We start from the raw sequence: 21634 nt of genomic DNA, 5'->3' as shown, positions 1-21634 counted from the left end.
GAACAAAGAAAACTCAGCTCCACTAGAGGAAAATACGACAGGAAAAAGTGAAGCAAAAAAAAGAAAAATTGCAGAAACTTCAAATGTTATCACTGAGTCATTGCCATCTGCAGAATCTGAACCCGTTGAAATTGAGGTGGAGATTGCCGAAGGCACAATCGAAGTGGAAGACGAGAGCATCGAAACATTAGAGGAAGTGGCTTCCACAAAGCAGTCCATCAAGTACATTCAGAGCACAGGTTCCTCTGATGATTCTGCTCTGGCACTGTTGGCAGATATTACCAGCAAGTACCGTCAAGGTGATAGAAAAGGGCAGATTAAAGAAGATGATGGCTGTGCATCTGACCCCACAAGCAAACAGGTAGAAGGTATTGAAATTGTGGAACTTCAGCTGTCACATGTGAAGGACTTGTTCCATTGTGAGAAATGTAACCGTTCATTTAAATTGTTTTACCATTTTAAGGAACACATGAAATCACACTCCACTGAGAGTTTCAAGTGTGAAATATGCAATAAAAGGTATCTTCGGGAAAGCGCATGGAAACAGCACCTCAGTTGTTACCACCTTGAAGAAGGTGGAGTCAGTAAGAAGCAAAGAACTGGGAAAAAAATTCACATATGTCAGTACTGTGAGAAACAGTTTGACCACTTTGGACATTTTAAAGAACATCTTCGAAAACATACAGGTAATTAGCAGATACTTTATGTTAAAAGTATGGTTTTTCCATATTCACTTGCAGCTGTGTCTAAATCCTTTTTTTTTTTCCAGTAGTACCACAGAAATTATCCCTTGTGTTTTCTAACATGCAGGCTGAGTATAGTGTTTTTAAAGTATTCGTTTGTTGAAATATTGATGCTTTAAAAGGAAAAAATCAGTATTTGAAAGTAATTATCATTCTCATATCTTGTCAGTTTGTATATTTTTAAAAGAAATACATAAAACATAGTTTGATTATTTATTAGGAGTCATAAATTATAAAATTCTAATTAGAGTAAGACTTCACTGTTACTGCTTTTACTTTTCCTGTCTTATATTAACACATTACATAGATGAGCACATTTACAGACAATCCTGGACATGTTTATACCTTTGCGTATATTTGGTCATCTGTTCTGACTCGGCAGATAGGTAAGGGCAGGCGTGTCAGGAAAGGTGAGCAGCCTAGGAGCTGAGAAGGGTAAGGTCTCTGTACTGTCCTCCTGCTAGGAGCCATCCCAGGCATGAGGCAGGTGTCTCAGGGAGTCCGCCTTAGAGCCTCTGGTCCTTACAGTTCTGCATCTATCCCCTTGCCTGTTTTTTTTTTTTTTCCTTGTCAGATTCCCTGTCCTTGTTCCCATTCCCCAAGCTTTCTTTGCTAGGTCCCCTGTGCCAGACACAGGAGCTACTGCCACCAGTGACTTGAATCTTAGGGAGTCCCTAAACCCACTATAACAAAGGTGTGGGAAGAGCAGTGTTACAGAGACTTCTGGATGCTTGTTCCCAAGTTCTTAGTATGTTAGATAGTTAAGGCAGTTTAGACTATCAATACAGTGAATACAATATAGATATCCCATTGGAGAACTTTGGATGAAATTTTTTCATAGATGCCTCACTGTCCAGAGTTGCTTGCTACACACTACTTGAAACTGAGGAATGATATTCAAATAGTGTGGTATCCCTTACTATTCAGACTGTTGGTATCAGTACCCAGGAACTGGATAAATATGTGAATAGCAAGGGAATCTCGTAATTTACTTAAGGCTCAGTACATATTTAGACGGCTTTAAGATACTAGTTTGAGTAGCTAATAGGTGTTTATGGAATCTTTGGGGGAAATGCTTTCTGGTTTTCAAACATCATGTGTATAGACCTGTTGAATTTTGGCAGTTGCCTTAACTGTAGTTTTTGTCCTTAAAAAAAAAAATCATCTGTATTAATGGTCTATTGATGAACTTTTTTGTGGTAACTGTTGTGATTAGTTTTGCAAAAGCATTGACATACCAGCAGAACAGTTAATTAGCAAATAGATGTTACTTGGTAACTAGCAGACTTTGATGGGGGTTTCCAATACACCAGCAAATAATCACTTTTATATTATTTCCTAGAAATGTCAAAGTAGAAGCAATTGTCTCTTTTATCCAAAACATTACCTAGTGAGTTGTTTGAAAATAGGACAACACAGATCCTTTTGGAAGTTTTAAAATATGCTTTCCAAGTCCTACCCATTGTACACTGGATTGAACAGCCGAGTACAGAGTTAAAGGGCATTAGGTTCTGTGTCTTTCCTTTCAAAACGATGTGAGATAGCTTAAGAACTTAATTAAGTAGCTGTTAAAAGTTAAAGAACTAGACATCCTTTGGAGGAACAATTTTGCATGTAAAGCAAACAGAACTTTTATTGTCTTTTTTAACTTCAGTCAATTATTGTACTAGTAATTAATGACAAGATAGTTGTATATGTGATGACTTAGTAAGTTTAAGAGGAGCATAAGTAAACAGTTGGAAGTTGTATTTATGTTAATAAAGGATGGATCATTTTTTGCTTATAACAAACTAAGTGTAAAGATAAACAGTTCTGTTCCTATTTCCTACCTTCAGAATATACCTTATATACCCCCCTTCAGTTTCATATTTTGCATTCTTTTATTAGTTTAGTGCTTTGGTTTCTTGTATGTTCTTAAAGTGTGCACTGTAATCTATAGCTTGATTTGCAAAATTTTGGCTGTGACTTGCCCTGAATGATTTTGTTTCCATTTGGAAATAGTAATGATAATGTCAACCTGCTAGTCCATGGAGATAATAAACTTTTAAGTCTCTGTGTTTAAGGAGCTCAAAGTTTACGTTGGGAGAGACAAGCAGGCACAATCACAGTGTGATAGGCTTAAGTACCGATAGAGGTAAGGACAGAGTCTTATGGAAACGCCTGCTTGTGCTGTTGATGATGGAAGAGACAAGGATGGCTTCCTGGAGGGTTTATCCTGTGATGGCCCTCAAAGGAAAAGGATTAGCCAGGAGATGAGCATTCTAAGCAAAAGAGATGACACGTACACAGACAGAGGAGAGAGAAGTAACTCACTGGGAGCACTTGCTGGCGGGATTTTATCACTGGAGGATTGGGTCCAAGTAAAGGAATGCCAGAAGATGCAGGTGAAGAGTTTGGAAGGGCTGACTGTGGCGTGTACTTAGGCATCATGGACCATCTACCAGTGGTTCAAGGACAAGAGAGAGAAAGTGATAGAAGAGAAGGCTAAGATCAATTAGTTATTTTCGTAAGTCCTCTAACTTAATTTTTTTTTCTTGAAAGACTCTGGATCACTTTAAAGAAATTTAAGCCCAAAAGATTTCTGATTACATTTATGTTTCAGAGAGATAACTGGCAGGATAGATTAGAGTCGGGTGAAACCTACTGAATCTAATTAGGAAGCTGTTGGAGTAATCTCAACAAGAATGAGGGGTTGAATAAAGGCAGTAATAGTGGAAAAGGATTGGAGATGTGAGTAACGTTAAGTGGGCAGAATCAACAGGATTTGGTGACTGGTGAGATACAGCGGTAAAAGAGAAGGTGACTCGCAGCTTTCTGATTTGAGCGGTTTCACAATTGGAGGTTATTAATTTAGAAAGAAAAATAGAAAAGGGTAAGATTTGGGGGTGAGGGGAAATCAGATGTATTGATGATATGCCTGTGGGACACGCAGTATAAAAGAGAACCTAAAGGTGACGCATAACCACGTTTTCAAATAATTGTCCCTTACTTTCCCAGAGACCTAGTGTGGAATTATAGAAAAACTGTGGGTCTGGGAACTAGAATTAGCTTCAGGCTCCAGTTCTGACATTTGTCAGCATGGGAACTTGACTGGTCTCTCTGTCTTTGGGCCTCTTTCCTTGTCTCTGTAAATAAGGATGTTGACATCTACTTTGGTGGGTTGTGACAAATAAGAGAAAATGGTAAAAGCACTTGGAAGACTGTACTTCCCACACATCTAAAGTATAATTAATCTGTTGCTAGTCCTAGATTTTATTGGGCTTGTTAAACTAATTTTTTTAAATAGCAAGAGCTCAAATGACATACAATGAAAAATGAATCTCTTTCCTACTTAAGTAGATCTCTCCAGAAGCAACTGCTGCGATCATTTTCTTATTTATCCCTCCAGGTGTATTCTTTGGATTTTCAAGTACCTATAAACAGAGCTTTTGAAAAAAACAGACAGGAGCATGTAGTACAGGGTCACACCATTTAATTTATCTTGAACTCTTTTAGTATATGAAACATTCATGAGTCTACTTAATTTTTTTCCACTGTGGCTGCCGTAATTTACTTAACCACTCATGTTGATACACATTTAGGTTTTTTCTTAGTCTTTTGCTATTACATACTGTACTGCAGATAAACATACCTGGACATAATCTTTGTGTACATATTCAGGTTACTTAATTTTCAACAGCAGAATTGCCAAGTCAGAGAATGTGTGCATTTTAAATCTTGGCAGATATTATCAAATTGCCCTTTAAAGAGGCTATGCCAGTTTTTATTTGTAGGTTTGATTTATAGTGAAAAATTACACACTATAAAGACAAAACTTAACCATTCTAGTTAGCAGTATCTCCCAACATTTGGGGAGTTGTCAAGGAGTTCTTATATCAACAATAATTCTAGGTGATTAGGTCTTCTCTCTCAAATTAGATTTTTCATCTCATGAAAATTATACCAAAAAATAAGCTATGGTTGTTTTATCAGGGAAAAAACAGCTCAGAGTTACTTGACTATGTTCCATGTAAGTTTGAGGGTCACATCTAGGACCTGATTATCACTGGGGCTCGACCTCTGAAATCTTAGACCTGTTCTCTGCAAGCATCATTCTGTCTCTTAAATTCTGTTACTGCATTTCTTACTCTGACTGTTGGACTCTACCTCATTTAGCCTTCCTGTCAGTTACCCTGGTCCTGACTTTACCTTATCTTGTCCTCATTGCACGTTACTTGAGTCACTTGTTCTTGAACGCCAGGTACATTCCCTTGGTTTTTGAACTCTCTTGCTCTAAAAAACCCTGCATCCTGGAATTATTAGAGTCATTTATTTCTGCTCCTTGCTGAGCACTGCTGGAAAAAATTCTTTTGGGACTGTGTTAGGCCTTTTGGTCTTATTTATATCTTTCCTTTCCTAATTGACATTCTAGACCTTCAGTGTAGCACTCAAGACCCCTGCCCACACCCTGTCCTGGCAGATGATATATCTGACTTCCTCCCCCACCTTAGCTATGGGGTAAACTTCCTTCTTTGTCATCTTTTATTGGAGGGAACGATATTTCCCTTTTCCTCAAGACCAGTCCTGAGTCCCACACCTTGATGTCTCTTCCACGTGTTTCATCCGTCATTCCTACTGCTCTGCCCTTCTCCATGGTTCCTTCTTCCTCAGCAAATAATGACTCGCTTCTTCTGGCTTAAAGAACCTCTTACTGGTATGTCCCCTTCTTAGCCACTTCTCTTTACTTCCAAACTTTCTGGAAAGAATTTGTTTTCATTGATTTGCCTCCTACTCACTCTCCCTTTACCCATGGTAGTCTGGCTTCTGATTCCACCACACCACTCACACTGTTCTTGCTGAAGTTACTACAATCCCCTGATTTTACCCTACCTGACATTTCTCTTCAGTCTGGCACTGTTTACTACCCTCATTTCTCTGAAATTTCTTTAATTTTCTTCGGTGTTTTCTTCTGCTTATGGCTGTTCTGTTTGTTTTCTTTGCTTGCCCCATCTACCTGCTGTTTTAACTGGATGTTTCACTGGATTCTGTCCTTGATTTTGTTATCACATCACATACTGAGAGTTTCATCCACATCACAGGCTTCTGTTACCACCTAAAGTAGCTCCTTATCTATATATCCTCTGTTTGGCTTCAGATTTGTCTGTGAAACTGTCGACCAGAATTTTCCACTTTACTCTGAGTACCTCAGACTCACCAGACTCAAAACTGAGTGTATACTCTTCCCCAGCACCACCCCCCGTCCGACCTCCTTGCACTTCTCTATTCTGGTTGGTATTCTCAGCGATAGACCTGGGAGTCACTATCCTTACTCCTCACCCGCAGTGCTGTCTTACCCTTCTGTGCCTCTGCCTGGTATGGAATGAACTTCCTTGTTCCTGCCCTCTCATTCCATTCCAGGCAGGATTAATCACTCTTCTCTGTGCTGCTGCAGTTGCACCTGCCATCGCCCCTTCTCTGTGACAGGCCTCCTACAGAGCGCTGCACTCATGACTTCCCATCGCCCCTTCTCTGTGACAGGTCTTCCTACAGTGCTGCGCTCGTGACCTCCTATCACCCCTTCTCTGGGACAGGCCTTCTACAGTGCACTGCGCTCATGACTGCCCATCGCTCCTTCTCTATGACAGCCTTCTACAGTGCGCTGCACTTGTGTATGTTCATGTATTTCACCTTCCTGAAATATCCTGGCCTGTGACACGAAGTTCTTAAAAACAAGGGAGTTTCTTTTCACCACCTAGCATATGGTCTGGTACACAGTAAGTGCTCAAAAAATGCTTGTGGAATAGATAGTTAAGCATTTCCCTGAAATGGAGATTGGTCTTGATTTTTATCTCAGGGAAAATATACAGTTTCTTAAGAAATGCAAAAACATGGAACAGCACTCAGATCCAAATTTTATTTCTTCACCAGAGCACAGATGAAATTATAAGAATCATTAAAATCTTACTATTTCCACCTGTAGAATAGTCTTTTGGATGTGGTAGAAACAGCTAAGTTATAAATTCTGATTCTTCTTTCAGAAAAGGTGCTATTAGAATTAACCAAAAAGAAAAAAGTTTTTGCTTTTTGTTTTTCTTGTCAGTATAATTCTTTTCTGTTCTACTAGGTGAAAAACCTTTTGAATGTCCAAATTGTCATGAGCGATTTGCTAGAAATAGCACCCTCAAATGTCACCTAACTGCGTGCCAAACTGGAGTGGGGGCAAAAAAGGGAAGAAAGAAGCTTTATGAATGTCAGGTATGTGTGGGTGTTCTGTGTCCTTAGCAAAGGAGTCTGTGTTTGAGATCATTAGAAGTGAGCAATAACAAGCCTGGAGCAAAGGCATAGAGCTGACAGTTTAGTAAGAAAAGAGAGTAAAGAACATCATTGTCTTGCTTTTATAAGGGGGATTAGAATTTTTTTTATTTACCTAACCCTAGATGACACCAGTGTCAATAAAATTATGTCCTAAATAACAGGTGGTCTGAAACTCTGGTTATTCTTAACCATGGAGCAATCATTAGGAGTGGGGAATTCAGGAGTAGGGCCAGAAGGCAGAGCAGCTGTAATTGGCTCTTCCATGATTAGTGTGTATTTATCCCAAATGGTGAAATGGTTCTAAATGTTGATATTATGGAAGAAATTATAATGTTACTTTAAATGTCAAAAATTCTAGGAATATAAACAAACAGTGAAGGCAATACTAAAATATTTTCCCCAAAGAATTTGTTAGCTACATCAGCTAAAAGACCAAATAAAAGGATTCTGAAATCCCTTAAATCGAACTTTATTGCAAATATCACATTCATAACATTTTCCAGAAAAATCAACTTTTTTCTTACAGAGAATAAATGCACCCATATTTCCTTCAGTTTGAATATAATTTATTATTAACACCCAATGTTTGGTTATTTCAGGTCTGTAACAGTGTGTTTAACAGCTGGGACCAGTTCAAAGATCACTTGGTAATACACACTGGAGATAAACCCAACCATTGTACTTTATGTGACTTGTGGTTCATGCAAGGAAATGAATTAAGAAGGCATCTCAGTGATACTCACAATATTTCAGAGCGTCTAGTAACCGAAGAAGTTCTTTCAGTAGAAACACGTGTGCAAACAGAACCTGTGACATCAATGACTATTATAGAGCAAGTTGGAAAAGTGCATGTGTTACCATTGCTTCAGGTTCAGGTGGATTCAGCACAAGTGACTGTGGAACAGGTCCATCCAGATCTGCTCCAGGACAGCCAAGTACACGAATCACATATGAGTGAGCTTCCAGAGCAGGTCCAAGTCAGTTATCTGGAAGTGGGTCGAATTCAGACTGAAGAAGGTACTGAAGTTCATGTTGAGGAGCTGCATGTTGAACGGGTAAACCAGATGCCAATGGAAGTACAGACTGAGCTTCTAGAAGCAGACTTGGATCAAGTGACCCCTGACATCATGAGCCAGGAGGAGAGAGAACCTGCCCAAGCAGATGTTGCTATGGCTCCCAGAGAAGATCACGAAGATGCGGAGGGTTTAGAGACCAAATCAGTGGATCCCCAAGCTGAAAAGGCAGGAAGTGAAAACAGAACACCTATGCCGGTTCTAGAATGAAATAACAAGTGAATATATTTTTAAATTTACGTGTTGGGTTTTTGAACTCATGGGCAGTGTGACTGTCCTTAAGCTAACAGACAAGTGGACCAAAGTTAAAACTTTCCTGTTGTGCTGAACTGTTTCTTTTGAAACAAACTGATTTCCCCCCCACTTAATGCCACAGAGGAGGGATCTTTCCCATAAGTGAATGGGAAGCTTTGAGAAGTATATTTCTGGAGACTTAAATGGAGTCTATTCTTATTACATAGTTGGGTACGAGGGTATCTATTTTCATTGTGGTAAGGGTTCTCCCTTCTCTCTTTTCCAGGTCATGTCCTTCCTCGAGTTTTCTCTTTTTTTTTTTTTTTCCATATTGTAAAATCAAATGTAAAATCATTAGAATACAAGTTTATGTATTCTAATGCATGTTAGAAAATTTGAATATGTAGGAAACACAGGCTGCATGAAGAAAAGTACATTGTTACTGTGCAGTTAAATTTTGGCTTCTAGCTTTCTTTAGTTTGAACAACATTCTTGTCTACCCTGATAGTTACAGATGTCATCTCTGCAACAGAAACAGTGGTCGTGGCAATGTCTAGAATGTTTTAAAAAAAAAAAAAAGGAAAAAAAACCACACCCATGTGCCTTTTCAAAACCAACTAAACTATAAAGCATCTCTGGTTCTTTCAAAGTTTGTGTTGCAAGGAGTGATGTAGGTGATGCTAACAGTACTTTATATTTTTGCTTAAAAATGACAACTACGAATTCTTTTTGAGTTAAGTTAGGTTGAGAAATTTCATTTAATGGCAGCTGAATTCAGGGCCATTTTCAATTGGGAAAATTCATTTATATCTGTGGTAAACTTTATTTTGATGAAAAGTTGCACTAGTATTTTACCACCAGATGAAAAAAAGGTAAGCATCATTTAAAAATTAATGTATTTAAAATAAAGTACAGAGAAAAACATGTATATAATATATCAGGCTTTGTTTTGAATGAATCTTTCCCCCCAATCCTTAATGTAAAGATCTTGTGCTATAACTTTTAAAGCCATACAAATAAGAGTGCTAAACTGTGGACTTAAGTAGGTGTGTAAATATTTTTAATCAGTATTACTTGGAAAATAAACTATAACAACCACATAAAATAAACCAATATGCTATTTTCTTTACCTGTTAAATATTGGGAGATATTTACATTTTTAAAGTAAACTTTAAAATTACGTGTTCGTGACTCTTTTTTTTTTTTTAACTTACCTTTGGTTTGTGGTCAGAGATGCTGCCTTCTCGTCTGTATTAACGTGACTGATAATGTGAATTGAGACATAAAATTTGAGAGATGAAGTTCTCAGTCCACACGTCTCCAATCCCCAAAAATCAGTTCAAAAGAAAGGAGGGAGGAAGAGGTTGTACTTGTAATTCTACATGGTGGGACACAATAGCAACAGTGGAATTTTAGTACAGTCAGTTTGTAAAATACTTTTTCTACTTACTAGTTAAAATTTAAAAAATCAGTTCAACTTAATGCCTCAATAATACTGATGTTAAGTTGTATCCTATTTATAAAACACACTGAGGAGAATGGCTTCCCACGACTGGAGAAGTCATGGATTTAGCACTAAATAAGAATTAGGAGGTTGTTTTTATTTCAAGGTCAAAAAAGTATATGAACATTTCCAAGTCTGTTCTGTTTGGCAGTTGGGTACCCACTGCAAAGCATAAAAATATATATATATATATATATATATATATATATATATATATATATATATATACACACACACACACACACATACACACACACACACACATATATATATAAAATATATAATTTCCCCCCACACCTTTGAAGTCAGGAAGTACTGATTGATAGGATTATATCACATTGAATTTTCAGATTGCCTTAAGATATCCATGTTTTTGAGTTAGTTGCAGTTTAAAAAAAAAGTTTAAATTCCTGACAGATAGTGGTCTCAAGTATGTAAATTACTAGGTAGTATATAGTGAATTTTGAGTGCTGAAAATAGCTCATGCTGTTCTTTCAAGCCAGGGTGTGAAACAAGGTTTATTTTTAAACGTAATCTTTCAAGAGCTCTGACCACAAGGTAGAAATCAGGGACAAAGGACGGCAAAGCATTGAAATTATCATTTGAGGTTTCAGATTTGGCAAGTCCTTTCAAGACAGGTGTGAGGGGCAGGTATATAGTTCATTTTTACTTTTCCCAAAGATAATAAAGGCTGTTTCAGTGTGCTCCAAATACCAGTAAATCTGATTGCAGAGGAGGAAAGCTACCTACTGGTTTTACGCCTTATGATGGCTAGCACTTTGAGTTCGTGAAGCATTTGACATAACAGCTCTTAAAAACCATGATGTATATTAAAGTGCTGAACTGGCTATTTTGTTCTTCCCACTTCTGGAGCTTTTAGCTCGGTCTACAGTATGACAGCTGTACAGCAGTGCCAGACCTTGGTCATCACAGGAATTCCAAAGTGCACTGGACAGTGATGAGGGAGCCTCTTGTTTCTCTCCTACACCATGTTCCTATAGCAGTTCTTCACTTCTCCAGTACCAGCTAGGTGTCTTTCAATTCTGACAGTACCCAGAGTTAAGTGATAAGTACCACAAGACTGCCACTTCAGACACCAGCTGCAAATTGGGAGATTCCACCCATCTCAGATTCAGTAATGCACTAGAATGACTCAGAACTCGGGAAAGCACCATACTTCTGAGTATAGTTTTATTATAAAGTATAAACCAGGAACAGGCATAGGGAAGAGATGCATAGGACAAACTGGAGGGAGGGCCGGGCAGCACTTCCACATCCTGTCTTGGTGTTCTGCCCTCCCAGCACGTGGAAATGTGTTTACCTGGAAGCTCCCTTAACTTGTTTACTGAAGTTTCATTATCTAAGTGCGATTAAGTCATTGGCCATTGATTATTGAACTCTCCAGCCCCTTCCCTGGAGATCTTGGGATGGGGTTGATAGTTCTAGCCCTCTAATCCATGCACGTGATTTCTCTGATGACCAGAGCCTAGAGTAACCTCACTACATAAACTCAGGTCTGGGCTTTAGTTCCTAACAGAATAACAAAAGACAAAACTCAGGATTTTAGGAGCTCAGTGCCAGGAACCTGGGACAAAACAAATACATACTTTTTTTTTGTTGTTATACCACCCCTACCACCTAAGATTCAAAAGGGAACTAAACTGAACCCTAATGTCAATATATTGAAAGCCTAGAAATCTTTTTTGAATATGTACAAAAATAAGAGTCTTACAGTCTTGCCATTTAAAAAGGCTGCTATCCTCATAACACTATTGAAAGTAGGAATAATTTCATGGGAATGTAAATGCTGCTGCTCCCACTACATGCAATTTGGAAGTAAGATTTCAAGATTAGCAAGGTCCATAAGGGTCTTCTAATTACCCACTTTATACTTTGAATAAGCTAATACTATTGACTGAGGCTTAAATGTAGATAAAAGTCTCCACCAGAAAATCAAGTCGATTTTAAAGCACATCTTCAATAGGGGTTGATTGTTTTGAATAAATGATCAGTAAGCTGTTCACGTGGAAACAGTTTTTAACTGCATGCAAAATTACACATAAATACCTGACCTTAAAAGTCAAGCCTGATTTTGTTGGAGAAAACATGATAGCTTTGAATTCATTGTGATAACACTGGTTTTTGTGTTAACATCAGGAGTGGAAACGTAGGCTGAATATTTTTCACGTGTAACGTGCTGAGCTGTGTTATGGCTCTTGAGAATCTGTCATAACGATTTCAAATGAGAAGCAGCAGGAATTAAAACTATCGAACCCTTCCCACCAATTAATGAGATCATTCTAGTTGGGAGCCTACAAGTGGACTATCCTAAATATATTCTGAATTTATAGATCTTAAAACTACTCCACATTCTATAAACTACTTCATTAATCCTATTGACATGGTATGTAGGAAGGCAGCATGTGAATTCATAATTTTTTTCTCCTCAACTTTCCCACAACCTAATATGACGCTGTAAATATGACACCTAATTACGCAAGTAATGACCACCTTGATATTTGTACCAAAATACAGCCCTAGGAAAGAAAAATCTCACTGTAACATAACAGAATCATTTATGAATCAATTACTACTTCCCAAACACCTTACATTTAATCATCTCAATGACCTCATGAGGTAATTATTTTATTAGCTATCATGTTACTAACAGAGGAAACAATGAGAAGATGAGAAACAGCTGATAGTGGAGGCAATATTTGAAACCAGGGAGCTTGACTCCAAAGACTACACACTTAATCTCTAAAATACAGTTACCTCCGTATGAGATCTCTTTGTGGCTGACAATATTGGATTGCACAGAGCATAGGCAAAGCTCCCATTTTCCTTTGGGAATTTACATCAGCTCTTGATGGTGTTGGGGTGGAGGGAACCGGAGATCAGAAAAGATGACAAGATACATGAAGCAAATTTGGTATCTCCTTGCCATCACCTTGCCTTGAGATTGCCCCATCTAGGTAATGGTTCTCCAACTATAGCATACATTAACATCTTGTTAAAACACAGTGCTGGACCCCGCATCCAGAGTTGTTGATCAGTTGGTCTGGGTTAGGACCCAAGAACTTGCATTCCTAACAAGTTCCCAGGAATACACTGCTGGTCCTGGAACCACATGTGGAGAATGGCTAACATGGGGTACTTATAGGAAGCACAGATGACTATCCAGTGGCATGAACCTTTTTGAGAGTTTCTTCTTTTTTATAGTATAGTCAGGTTCTACTCAAAAAGTATTTGTTGTATCTTATTTTTTACCTATTGTTCATGTTTACTATCCATGTAATGGACTAGACTAAGAAAGCAGTCTTGGGGTTTTTTAAATATCAGTCAAGCGCATTCTACGTATTCTCAGTAACTAATTGTTTGTATGATGTTTCTGAAATGAAAATGCCACAAAGACATGAAATCTTAGAGAACAATAAGAAATTAAAAACTGGAAAATCAGAGTAATTGACCACAAGTAATTTTGCTTCTGCTGAGTAACTCAAACATACTTTTAGACACAAAATGGTAGCTCATATCTGCTGAGGAGCAAATTTCAATGTATGAATTCACATAAGAGAAAAGCTGACCATTAATTGTGGTCTGGGGGCCTGGTAGACCTCTTGTCCTAGAGCAGTAACTGTGTCCTGTGAAATACAAGTTATCTATTAGACACAGCAATGAAATACTGTAGAGCAGATAATAAGGGTTCCAAGCCCCAATCTCGCTGAAATGGTGCTTTTAAAAACTACAAACAAAAAAATCAAAGGTAACTGATTCTGACAACTTTTCATGAGATAATTTTGCTAATGTATGAATGGGCCCAGAGCCTTCATCTGTTCATGGCCAATTGTAAATAATACCCTAGTGCTGATTATAATACCACACTAATTGCTATTATGTAACATATTCAAGAAAAGCTTAGAGCTGCAGGAGAAATGGCAGTACGGGGGGCTCCTGGAATGGGATGTGGACAGAGGACTTTAGAAGTGGTTTCTGATGCTGAGTTCTGAGTTTTCCTTTTCTATGACAGCCTAAAGCCTTCAGTAGCCTAGTTCTCTAGGTTCTAGCATCAGCTTTGCCCTATAGGGCTGTATGGGAGCACCATGGGGGGGCCTGTGACAGGATATGTCAGGTTGGGAGTTTGAAGCTCTTGGTTTCTAGGCATTTTGTTTATGAAATCCTGTCCTGTGTATTGTCATGTTGTAGGATTCAAGTATTTTATATTTTTAAAATATGCAAAGATTTATTCTGTATTTTGTTGTTTTAAAGATAGACAGCATTTACTATTTAAAGATTACTTTTAAAAAAATCCTCTTGTTTTTTGAGAAGGCCTCCCTTTAAAGACAAACTTCTCTCACAGAAAATCTTTTTCCTACACAAGTAGATGACCACTTTCATAAACCAAGGAAGCAATCATTCCAGGTTCTCTTGGTTTTCCTGCCAATCTCAACGGTCAGTCTGTGGAGCTGTCCAAGGTTTATTTCTCTCCCTTCCTGTTCTGACCCTATTAATCATCATACAAACAGGCAGCAGAGGGTAGTAAGGAAGAGCACAGGACTCTGGAGTCAGACTGCCAGGTTTGAATCCCAGCACAGCACTGGACAGCTTTGTGACCTTGAGCAAGTCAAAGAACCTTTCTGGGTCTCAGTTTCCTAATCTGTCAAAACAGGGATGGTAATAAGACCACCTAACCTAAAAGGTTATTGTGAGGATTTAATCATATACTGTCTGTGAAAGTTTCTATAACAGTGTCTGGCAAGTAGCAAGAAAGGAATTTTTAGGTTCCCTAATTTCTACCATAAAAGGGTTCTAAACTTAGGTTATTTTTTTTTTTTCCTCAGTGCTTTCGCTTTTGTAAATATTGGGCCTGACAATCATGAATCCAGGATCTGGCCAATACGAGAAGACAGGAAGAGTGCTCACTGAGCTGTGACTTAGGGTGCCTAGTTTTGGCTCTGCTATTAACCAGCTGTGTGATCCTTGTAAATTTACTGACTTCTCGGACTTCAGTATCTTTTTCTGTAAAATGAAAGACTCGAACTTTGATAAATCATCTCTATGCATTAGGATTCAGTGAATTGCATTCTGAGTTCTACACTCAATTCAGTGATTTGTCTTTCTTGTTTGTAAACTGGAAAAGTATTTGGCACCTACCACTAGCCGGAGAGTCATAGCTGGGGAGTACACAGGAAATTACGGGTCCAACTGCTTAAGTGGCACCAAAGGAACCAGGCCTAATAATATGCGAGGATCGGAGCAGAGTGTGGCACTGGCACTTCTTTCTGCAGAACCGAAACCCTGCCAGACTCACCGAAGGAGCCGACACGGTGGTTTGCTAGAAAACCCCGTTCTGATAGGAAGATTACTGGGTCGCCATCTCCCTAGGACACGGAAGGCTTTTTAATCTAGAGGCTGGAGCGGCTCAGAATGAGGTGTGTTGATGGGAGCTGTGTCAACCCTCTTTTGGCTGTGTCGCCGCTTCCCATCCATGCACTGGGGGGGGGTCCTCTCTGCGGAAGGGCCAAAACCCCCTCCTCGAGTGTCTATGATGGGTGTCCCCGAGCCGCGTGCCCTTCTCCCTCAGCCCCTACCTCCTGGTTGCCATAGAAACCGGCCTACGAGGTCCAGGACAGTGTCCCAGTGCGCGATCGGCGGGTCTCCCTGTTCCCCCCTCCCCAGGCCAGCCCCCCGCTCCTGATTGGTCCTTCAGGAAACGGTGTGGGGCGCCTCAGTCTCCGCGGCGGAGGGGCTGGGGCAGCGCCGGAGGGCGGGGTTTGCCGCGGCCGCTGTTGGTCAGGTCGGCCGCCCCTGACAGCTCCGGGAGCCTCCAGCGCCGCCGCTGCGCCCAGACACCCACGCACCGCCCCCGCCGCGCCAACCACCCCGAGTGCCTGGCTTGGCGCCCTGCAGCCTAGCCCACGAGCGGGGCTCGCCACCAAGGTAAGCGAGGGCCCTCGGGGCTCGAAGGCGGCACCCACACCCAGCCTCCCCTTCTTGGATGCCGGGGAGGGGCGCCGAGGGTAAAGGGAGAAACCCCGAGGGTAAAGGGAGAAACAGTTCCCGGCGGGGATGGGCGAACTGGGGTCAGGAGAAGGTTAGGCGCTCTTTGGGGGCGTCCCCTCCCGGGCCCATTGCCCGCGGGAGAAGAGGACCGGTTCCTGGGTGCCGCGTGAGCCCTGGGGCGTGTGCGCCTGTGTCCCCGAGTCCCGGCTTGGTGCGGGCACCCGTGTCTGTGCGCGCGCCCACACGTGAGCGGGGAAACGCAGCCCCGCGCCTCGCCCCGCGCACACCAGCTGCGCGCCACCGCGAGCCCGGAGCTCAAGTTTGTAACCATGGCCGGGGACCTGCGTGACCCCAGATGGCCGTGGGCAGTGGAGGGAACTGACATTGACCCGCTGTGCAGAAGGGAATGAAATCCTCCACCACACTCCACACCACGACGCGCCTTAAAGAAAGAGGCTTCTTTTGCAAGACTGTGCAAGTAAGGAAGGACCTGTCTCCTCTTCCCAGAGGTCCTTCTGTAATATTAGGAGCTCGAGGACTGCGCGATGCGGCCCGGAGAGTTTCGCAGCAGGGTCTTTAAAATGCCGTATCTGATAAGCTTTTGTGTGCCTGACAATATTTGAGCAGATGGAGAGGTCAAGGCAACAGATAAAGGCGCTCCTAGCCCTGATAAGGGCGGCGAAGATTCAGCCATCTGCACTTTTTTCCTTCCCTCCTCTTCCGTCCCTCCCAGCCTTTCTCCCGACCCCTCTGCCCACCCCGCTCCCGGTTTTCGTCCTCCCGAGTTTATTAGACAAGAGGGCTCTCTGTTAGACCCACCCTCCCCCTCCCCATTCCTCGCCCTGTTTCGAACGGAGAGCGAAGGAACCACAATCTAAGCTCTCACCCGTGCAGCTCAGACAAGTTTGGAAATTAAACAAGTCGCCTTTGCACTTGAGGCCGCGGGAATCCAAAAGGGAAACAAACAAAACCAGACCGAAAAATCGATTCCAAGTTAAGTCAAGATTGCAAAGGGAAATCTAAAGCTAGTTGTTTGTTTATGGCAATATGGTGGTGCTGTTGTTTTTTTAATGTTTGAAAAAAATGTATCACTGAAGCTTGCATCATCAGTATTCAATGTGATTCACAGAAGAGCTTCAAAAAGATGGTTTCTGTTAGTGTTGCAAAAGCACTTCTAATTTTGGTTGTCATGGTAACTGAAGAAGTCTCCCTGCACTGTGCCTGGCTGGAACCAGGAACTGTTCTTGAGGAGATCGCCCTAAGTCCCCTCCTGTTACCATGGTAATAATAATTGAGCTTATAAGATACTTGTTCTTTTCCTTAAAGCACTAAAAGCCCAAGACATGTTTAATTTTACCTTTTCAGAGTTTGCCATTTGTGAAACAGATCATCCCTTTCAGACAACTAAGAGTAAACACTGCCCTCCAGCCAATCAGTCCTGCTGGCCCAGCTCTCTTCCCACAGCTCACTGCACTGAGGGAGAAGGCTGGAGGAGAGAGTTTGATGTTAAAGGAATCCTGGCCTGGGACCAGATCTCCCTCCCTATTTAGCATTAAATTTGGAGTCCTAATTAGCTTTCTAATTAGGAGATGGGGGCATGTGGGTGGGAGGCCCAGAAAGAAGCTAATAGTGAAAAAGCTAAGTCCAGCTCTCCATAGACTGGTGGTGTGTGTGCTGTGAATTTGCCTAGTAAAGCCCTCATGGATTTATTTTTGGCTTGACCACTGTTAAGTGGTAAGCCTGAAAAAACCTTCAGCAAGGCTTCCTTCTGTGTTAGGAAAAAATGTGGACTGATATTTAGTTTAAGGTGTGTGCTTTTTCTGTAATAACTAAACTGCATTTAAAACAAAGGCAGTTCTGTGTGAAATCTAAATTTCCCAGTAATGACTACAGGCAGGCTTTAGAGCCCTTTCTGCTCTTGGCTAAGATTTTTAGCTAAGGCTTAATTTGAGCAGAGCAATGGCCCCATTCAAATACTTTTAAAGGACCATATATGGTAAATACATATATTGATAGCATGTGATTGGAAAATTTGAAAGCTAGACTTGGAGTTTTAAAAGAAAAAGTATTTGTCTTAGTAGGCTCGTGTTTGCAGCCAAACATCTAGTCCATTTTGAGAAACTTAAATATTAAAATAAATGTCAAATCCAACTGTATTCTTTGACTCTTAATACAGTATCTCTCTAGAGACTGAAGAGCCTTAATTCATTGGGCTGATTTTCTTTCAGTTGTTGAAAGGACAAATTGTTTACAAAATTAGTCTCATTCTATGATTGTCATTTCCTATGGTCGTTCTAGAAAAAGTTCTCTAGAATTAAAATGATCAATTTCAAGAAAAAAGAAAATATTCAAATTTCTTATGAAGACGATAGTCTACAATTTGAATTAAACAGATCAAAGTTCTTAAATTACTTTCTCTCAAGAACTTCAAAGGTAACTCAGTCATTATTATCCAGCATCCTGAGAAATTAACCAGTTTTATAGATGGGCAAATTGTGTTCAAAAGACTCAAAGTCATTTCAACCAACTTCTTAGAAAATTAAGAGACAAAAATTAAAATCACCTGGCATGTCTCTGAACGTGAGTTATCAGCCAGGACTCAGAGGATATCTAGGTGAGAATAGAGATAAGGTGGGATGGCAGGAAGAATTTAAGATTAAAAGAAAAATTAAAGTGTAGGGAAAAAGGGTATTAAGTGATAAGAAAACTCACAGATTGAAGGAAAGAGAGTAAAAAGAAAAAATTGAGTGTTAAGAGAGTTGCACAGGAAAACTAAAACAAAACAAAAAAAAAACCAATTTGGAGAACAGGAACCTAAAAAGAACTTTACTCTTCATCTTCCATGGAGAACTGAGAACCTGATGCTTTTCCAGAAAGCCCTGGGTATCCTATTTAGCCAAATCCTGCAATTTAGAGACTCTCTGGGAGGCCTGAGTGGTGGACCAAAAATCCACTGTGGCTCACTGCCTCCTCCCAGTGGTGTGGACAGAGGCATCCTTCCCACCTGCAAGTCTGCCAAACCAGCTGCTCGCTAGACTGCCTTCTTCCCAATCCTTAAGCCACCAAGAAAACTTTCTACATCTACATTTGTCGGGGTCATGTAGTTGGGATAATTTGTAGACACACTTGATTATGTAATTGCAGTTTTTTACTTTAAATTGCAAGTTTTTACTTTAAAAACTGCTTAAATTGTTATCAAAAATAATGCATTCATCTAATTTTATGAATTAGAGCATGTTAAGAGAGATTTTAACCAAACAACAGCCCCCTCCTTGGATGTAATCACTCTCTGCTTTTAGCTGTTTGTTCACATACCTCCCTATTTTCAAATCATTCGCTTATGTGGTTGGTCCTTGACTTACCAATTTTAGATAAAAATGTATGTCCTTTCTCTTATTGTAGGGAGAATATAGCTCTCTTACTCCACCCCTTCAACTTCTCCTTCCTCCATTTTTGCAGCGTAGTGGGTGGAAGAAAATCAGCCAGAGCTTCCTTAGCATAACCCTTTATTTGCAAATGCCCAGCCTGGGAAAGCTCCTAAGAACGTCTGGCTTGGGGAAGGCGGGCTAAATGTTTCCTAGGACTTCAGACAGAGAATCCAAAGTTCAGCTAATTTCAGAAAGAGTTGGTCAAGTATAGCTCTTGGAAGAGGGAGGAATTGTTCTTCCAGATTAGTAGTCATTGAGTGAGTAATTTGGATTTTATACAGGAGGATGGGGAAAAACAGTCGGGGTCAATGCTGGGATGGTGAGGAGGAAGAGTACCGTTACTTTTCCTTGTCACATACTGAATATTATTTATTTTATCAACTCAGGATTTTTAGCTTTGAATAATTTGGTTGCTGCCCTTTGGAATTGTGCATGCTGCCAGACCATTTCCCTTCTTACTTTTTTTAAAAAAAAAAAAAACTCATCTCCATGCTCCTTTGTGTAGGACCATACCCTTAGCTTTACTATTAGTTTTGATACTCTTTGGGCATATGGTACATTTTGGTTTCAAATGTTCATTTAAGCACAAAGACAGCAAGTTTGCTATAGACTGATTAGTGATAAGATGGCCAGGGCTAAAATGATGGTGCATCTGTCATGACCTTTCATGTCAACTGTTGGTAACTCTTAGTCATTTCTCCTGAATTCCTTTTATTTTATTTATTTATTTTTCCTTATTAAATATATCTCTTTTTTTTTCAAATTTTGAGGCGGAAGGTAAGTAGATTTATTTTTCGGTTTTTTTAGAGGAGGTACTAGTAATTGGACCCAAGACCTTGTGCATGCTAGGTATGTGCCCCAGCACTTGAGCTATATCCTCCCCGATTCCTGACTTCCTTTTAAATCCATCCTCTTTCACCCTGTCTCTTCTCTCTCCTTGACTACCTTGTCTTATATTTTTTCTTTTCATTTCTTAATCTTTTTTTCTTTATCATAAAGAAATACTCTATTTCTTTACTATAAGACATATTATAAAGTGTGTATTCTATTGTTTTTAAAATTTTTTTAATTGAAGTATTGTCAGTTACAATGTGTCAGTTTCTGGTGTACAGCACAGTGTCCCAGTCACACATACACATATTTGTTTTCATATTCTTATACAGTATGTATTCTAAAACAGTAAGTATTCCAGAGGCAGTGAGAAGTAGTGGTTAAGTCTAATTCTGGAACCAGCTTGCGGGGCTTGAATCCTGGCTCTGCAACTCACCTACTGTGTGCCCTTGCTTGACCTCTTTGTACCTCAACTTTTGGGGACCTATAATAATGGCACCTACCTTCTAGGATTGTTGTGAGAATTAAATGAGTTGATTCATGTAAAACTGTTAGAATTGTGCCTGGCACATAGCAAATGTCCATGTAGCTAGTATTATGCCAGAAGCACAGGCATAAATGTTAATGTGGAAGAGATAATTATCTATAATTCTGTCTATAATCCCAGCTAGAGAGATGACCATGGTTAACATTTCAGAGAATTCAAAGCAAAAAAAAAAAGGGAATAAAAAAGGAATATTGTACATCCAGTTTCATTGTTGCTTTTTCCATCTGTCTTTCTCTTTCGAGCTTTTCTGCATACCACTGATGGCTCAGTCTTCTTCTGTACAGTGTACTTATTTTCCGTATTGATCCTAGGACAGAGCCTTACAAATTAGGTTCTCCCTAAGTACTAACTGACTGGGAGGTCATTTCTTCCTTCTGGACCCTTTGGAACAGGTGTAAAGAGAGGTCCTAGCATGAATTTAAGAAGCCCGTTACAGTGAAGACAGGTCATATCTTTCTCTAGGCAATGAAAACCCTCTGGAGATGGCATCTGAAAAGTGTGGATTACAACAGAATGAGAGAACATGTGTATGAAAGACGGTGGAGGAGTCGGGGAGGGCTGGATGGAAACTAGAATGGAAGAAGTGGGACTCACTGGGACCATCAGGCCCGGAGGTGTGGGTCTCCCCACCTGCACAGCACAGGCCACGTGGAATGTGGATCTGATGTTTTGATCTTTCATTGGAACTTCAGCAATTTGATGAGACTGGGAAGCCAGTGAAAAGTCTTCTGTGTGCAGACACATCCTGAAAGCTGGGGCTGCTTTGATCTTTTGGGAGATCTGACCTGGTTTGGCCCTGTTCCCAATACATGACAGTCACCAGCCTCCTTCACTCACGCGGGAAGTGTGTAGCCAGAAGCAGCCAATTTAGCAACATGTTCAGAGTTTTGGAATTAAGCCTTGAGCAGCCACAGTGAAGATTCATGCCTCTTGAGAACACTCTGTGTAACACTGAAACAAACTTGTATTAGTGTGTT

At 40.3% G+C, this 21634-nt stretch overlaps 2 protein-coding genes across 11 annotated transcripts in view; both read left to right on the top strand.

Annotated features, from left to right (window-relative positions):
- ZNF131 (zinc finger protein 131) overlaps positions 1-9524 on the top strand; it is a 28805-nt gene extending 19281 nt beyond the window's left edge. For 4 of the 8 annotated variants that reach the window (XM_072958719.1, XM_072958722.1, XM_072958721.1 and 1 more), the window contains exons 5-7: positions 1-686; positions 6847-6977; positions 7637-9524. In XM_072958719.1, coding sequence (XP_072814820.1) covers positions 1-686; positions 6847-6977; positions 7637-8320 — 1501 coding nt within the window. In that variant the 3' untranslated portion in view covers positions 8321-9524. The remainder of the gene's footprint in view (positions 687-6846; positions 6978-7636) is intronic. The other 4 variants (XM_072958723.1, XM_072958725.1, XM_072958724.1 and 1 more) reach the window with 2 other exon arrangements.
- A 6082-nt stretch (positions 9525-15606) lies between these two features.
- Positions 15607-21634, top strand: part of NIM1K (NIM1 serine/threonine protein kinase) — a 58769-nt gene continuing 52741 nt past the window's right edge. For all 3 annotated transcript variants that reach the window (XM_006207697.4, XM_072958717.1, XM_072958716.1), the window contains exon 1: positions 15607-15788. The gene's annotated coding sequence lies outside the window, so the exon portion shown is untranslated. The remainder of the gene's footprint in view (positions 15789-21634) is intronic.

This window comes from Vicugna pacos, chromosome 3 (genome assembly GCF_048564905.1).
Source record: "Vicugna pacos chromosome 3, VicPac4, whole genome shotgun sequence".
Lineage (NCBI taxonomy): Eukaryota > Metazoa > Chordata > Mammalia > Artiodactyla > Camelidae > Vicugna > Vicugna pacos.
Note: the sequence above shows the minus strand (reverse complement) of the source record. Positions and strands in the feature narration are given on the sequence as shown.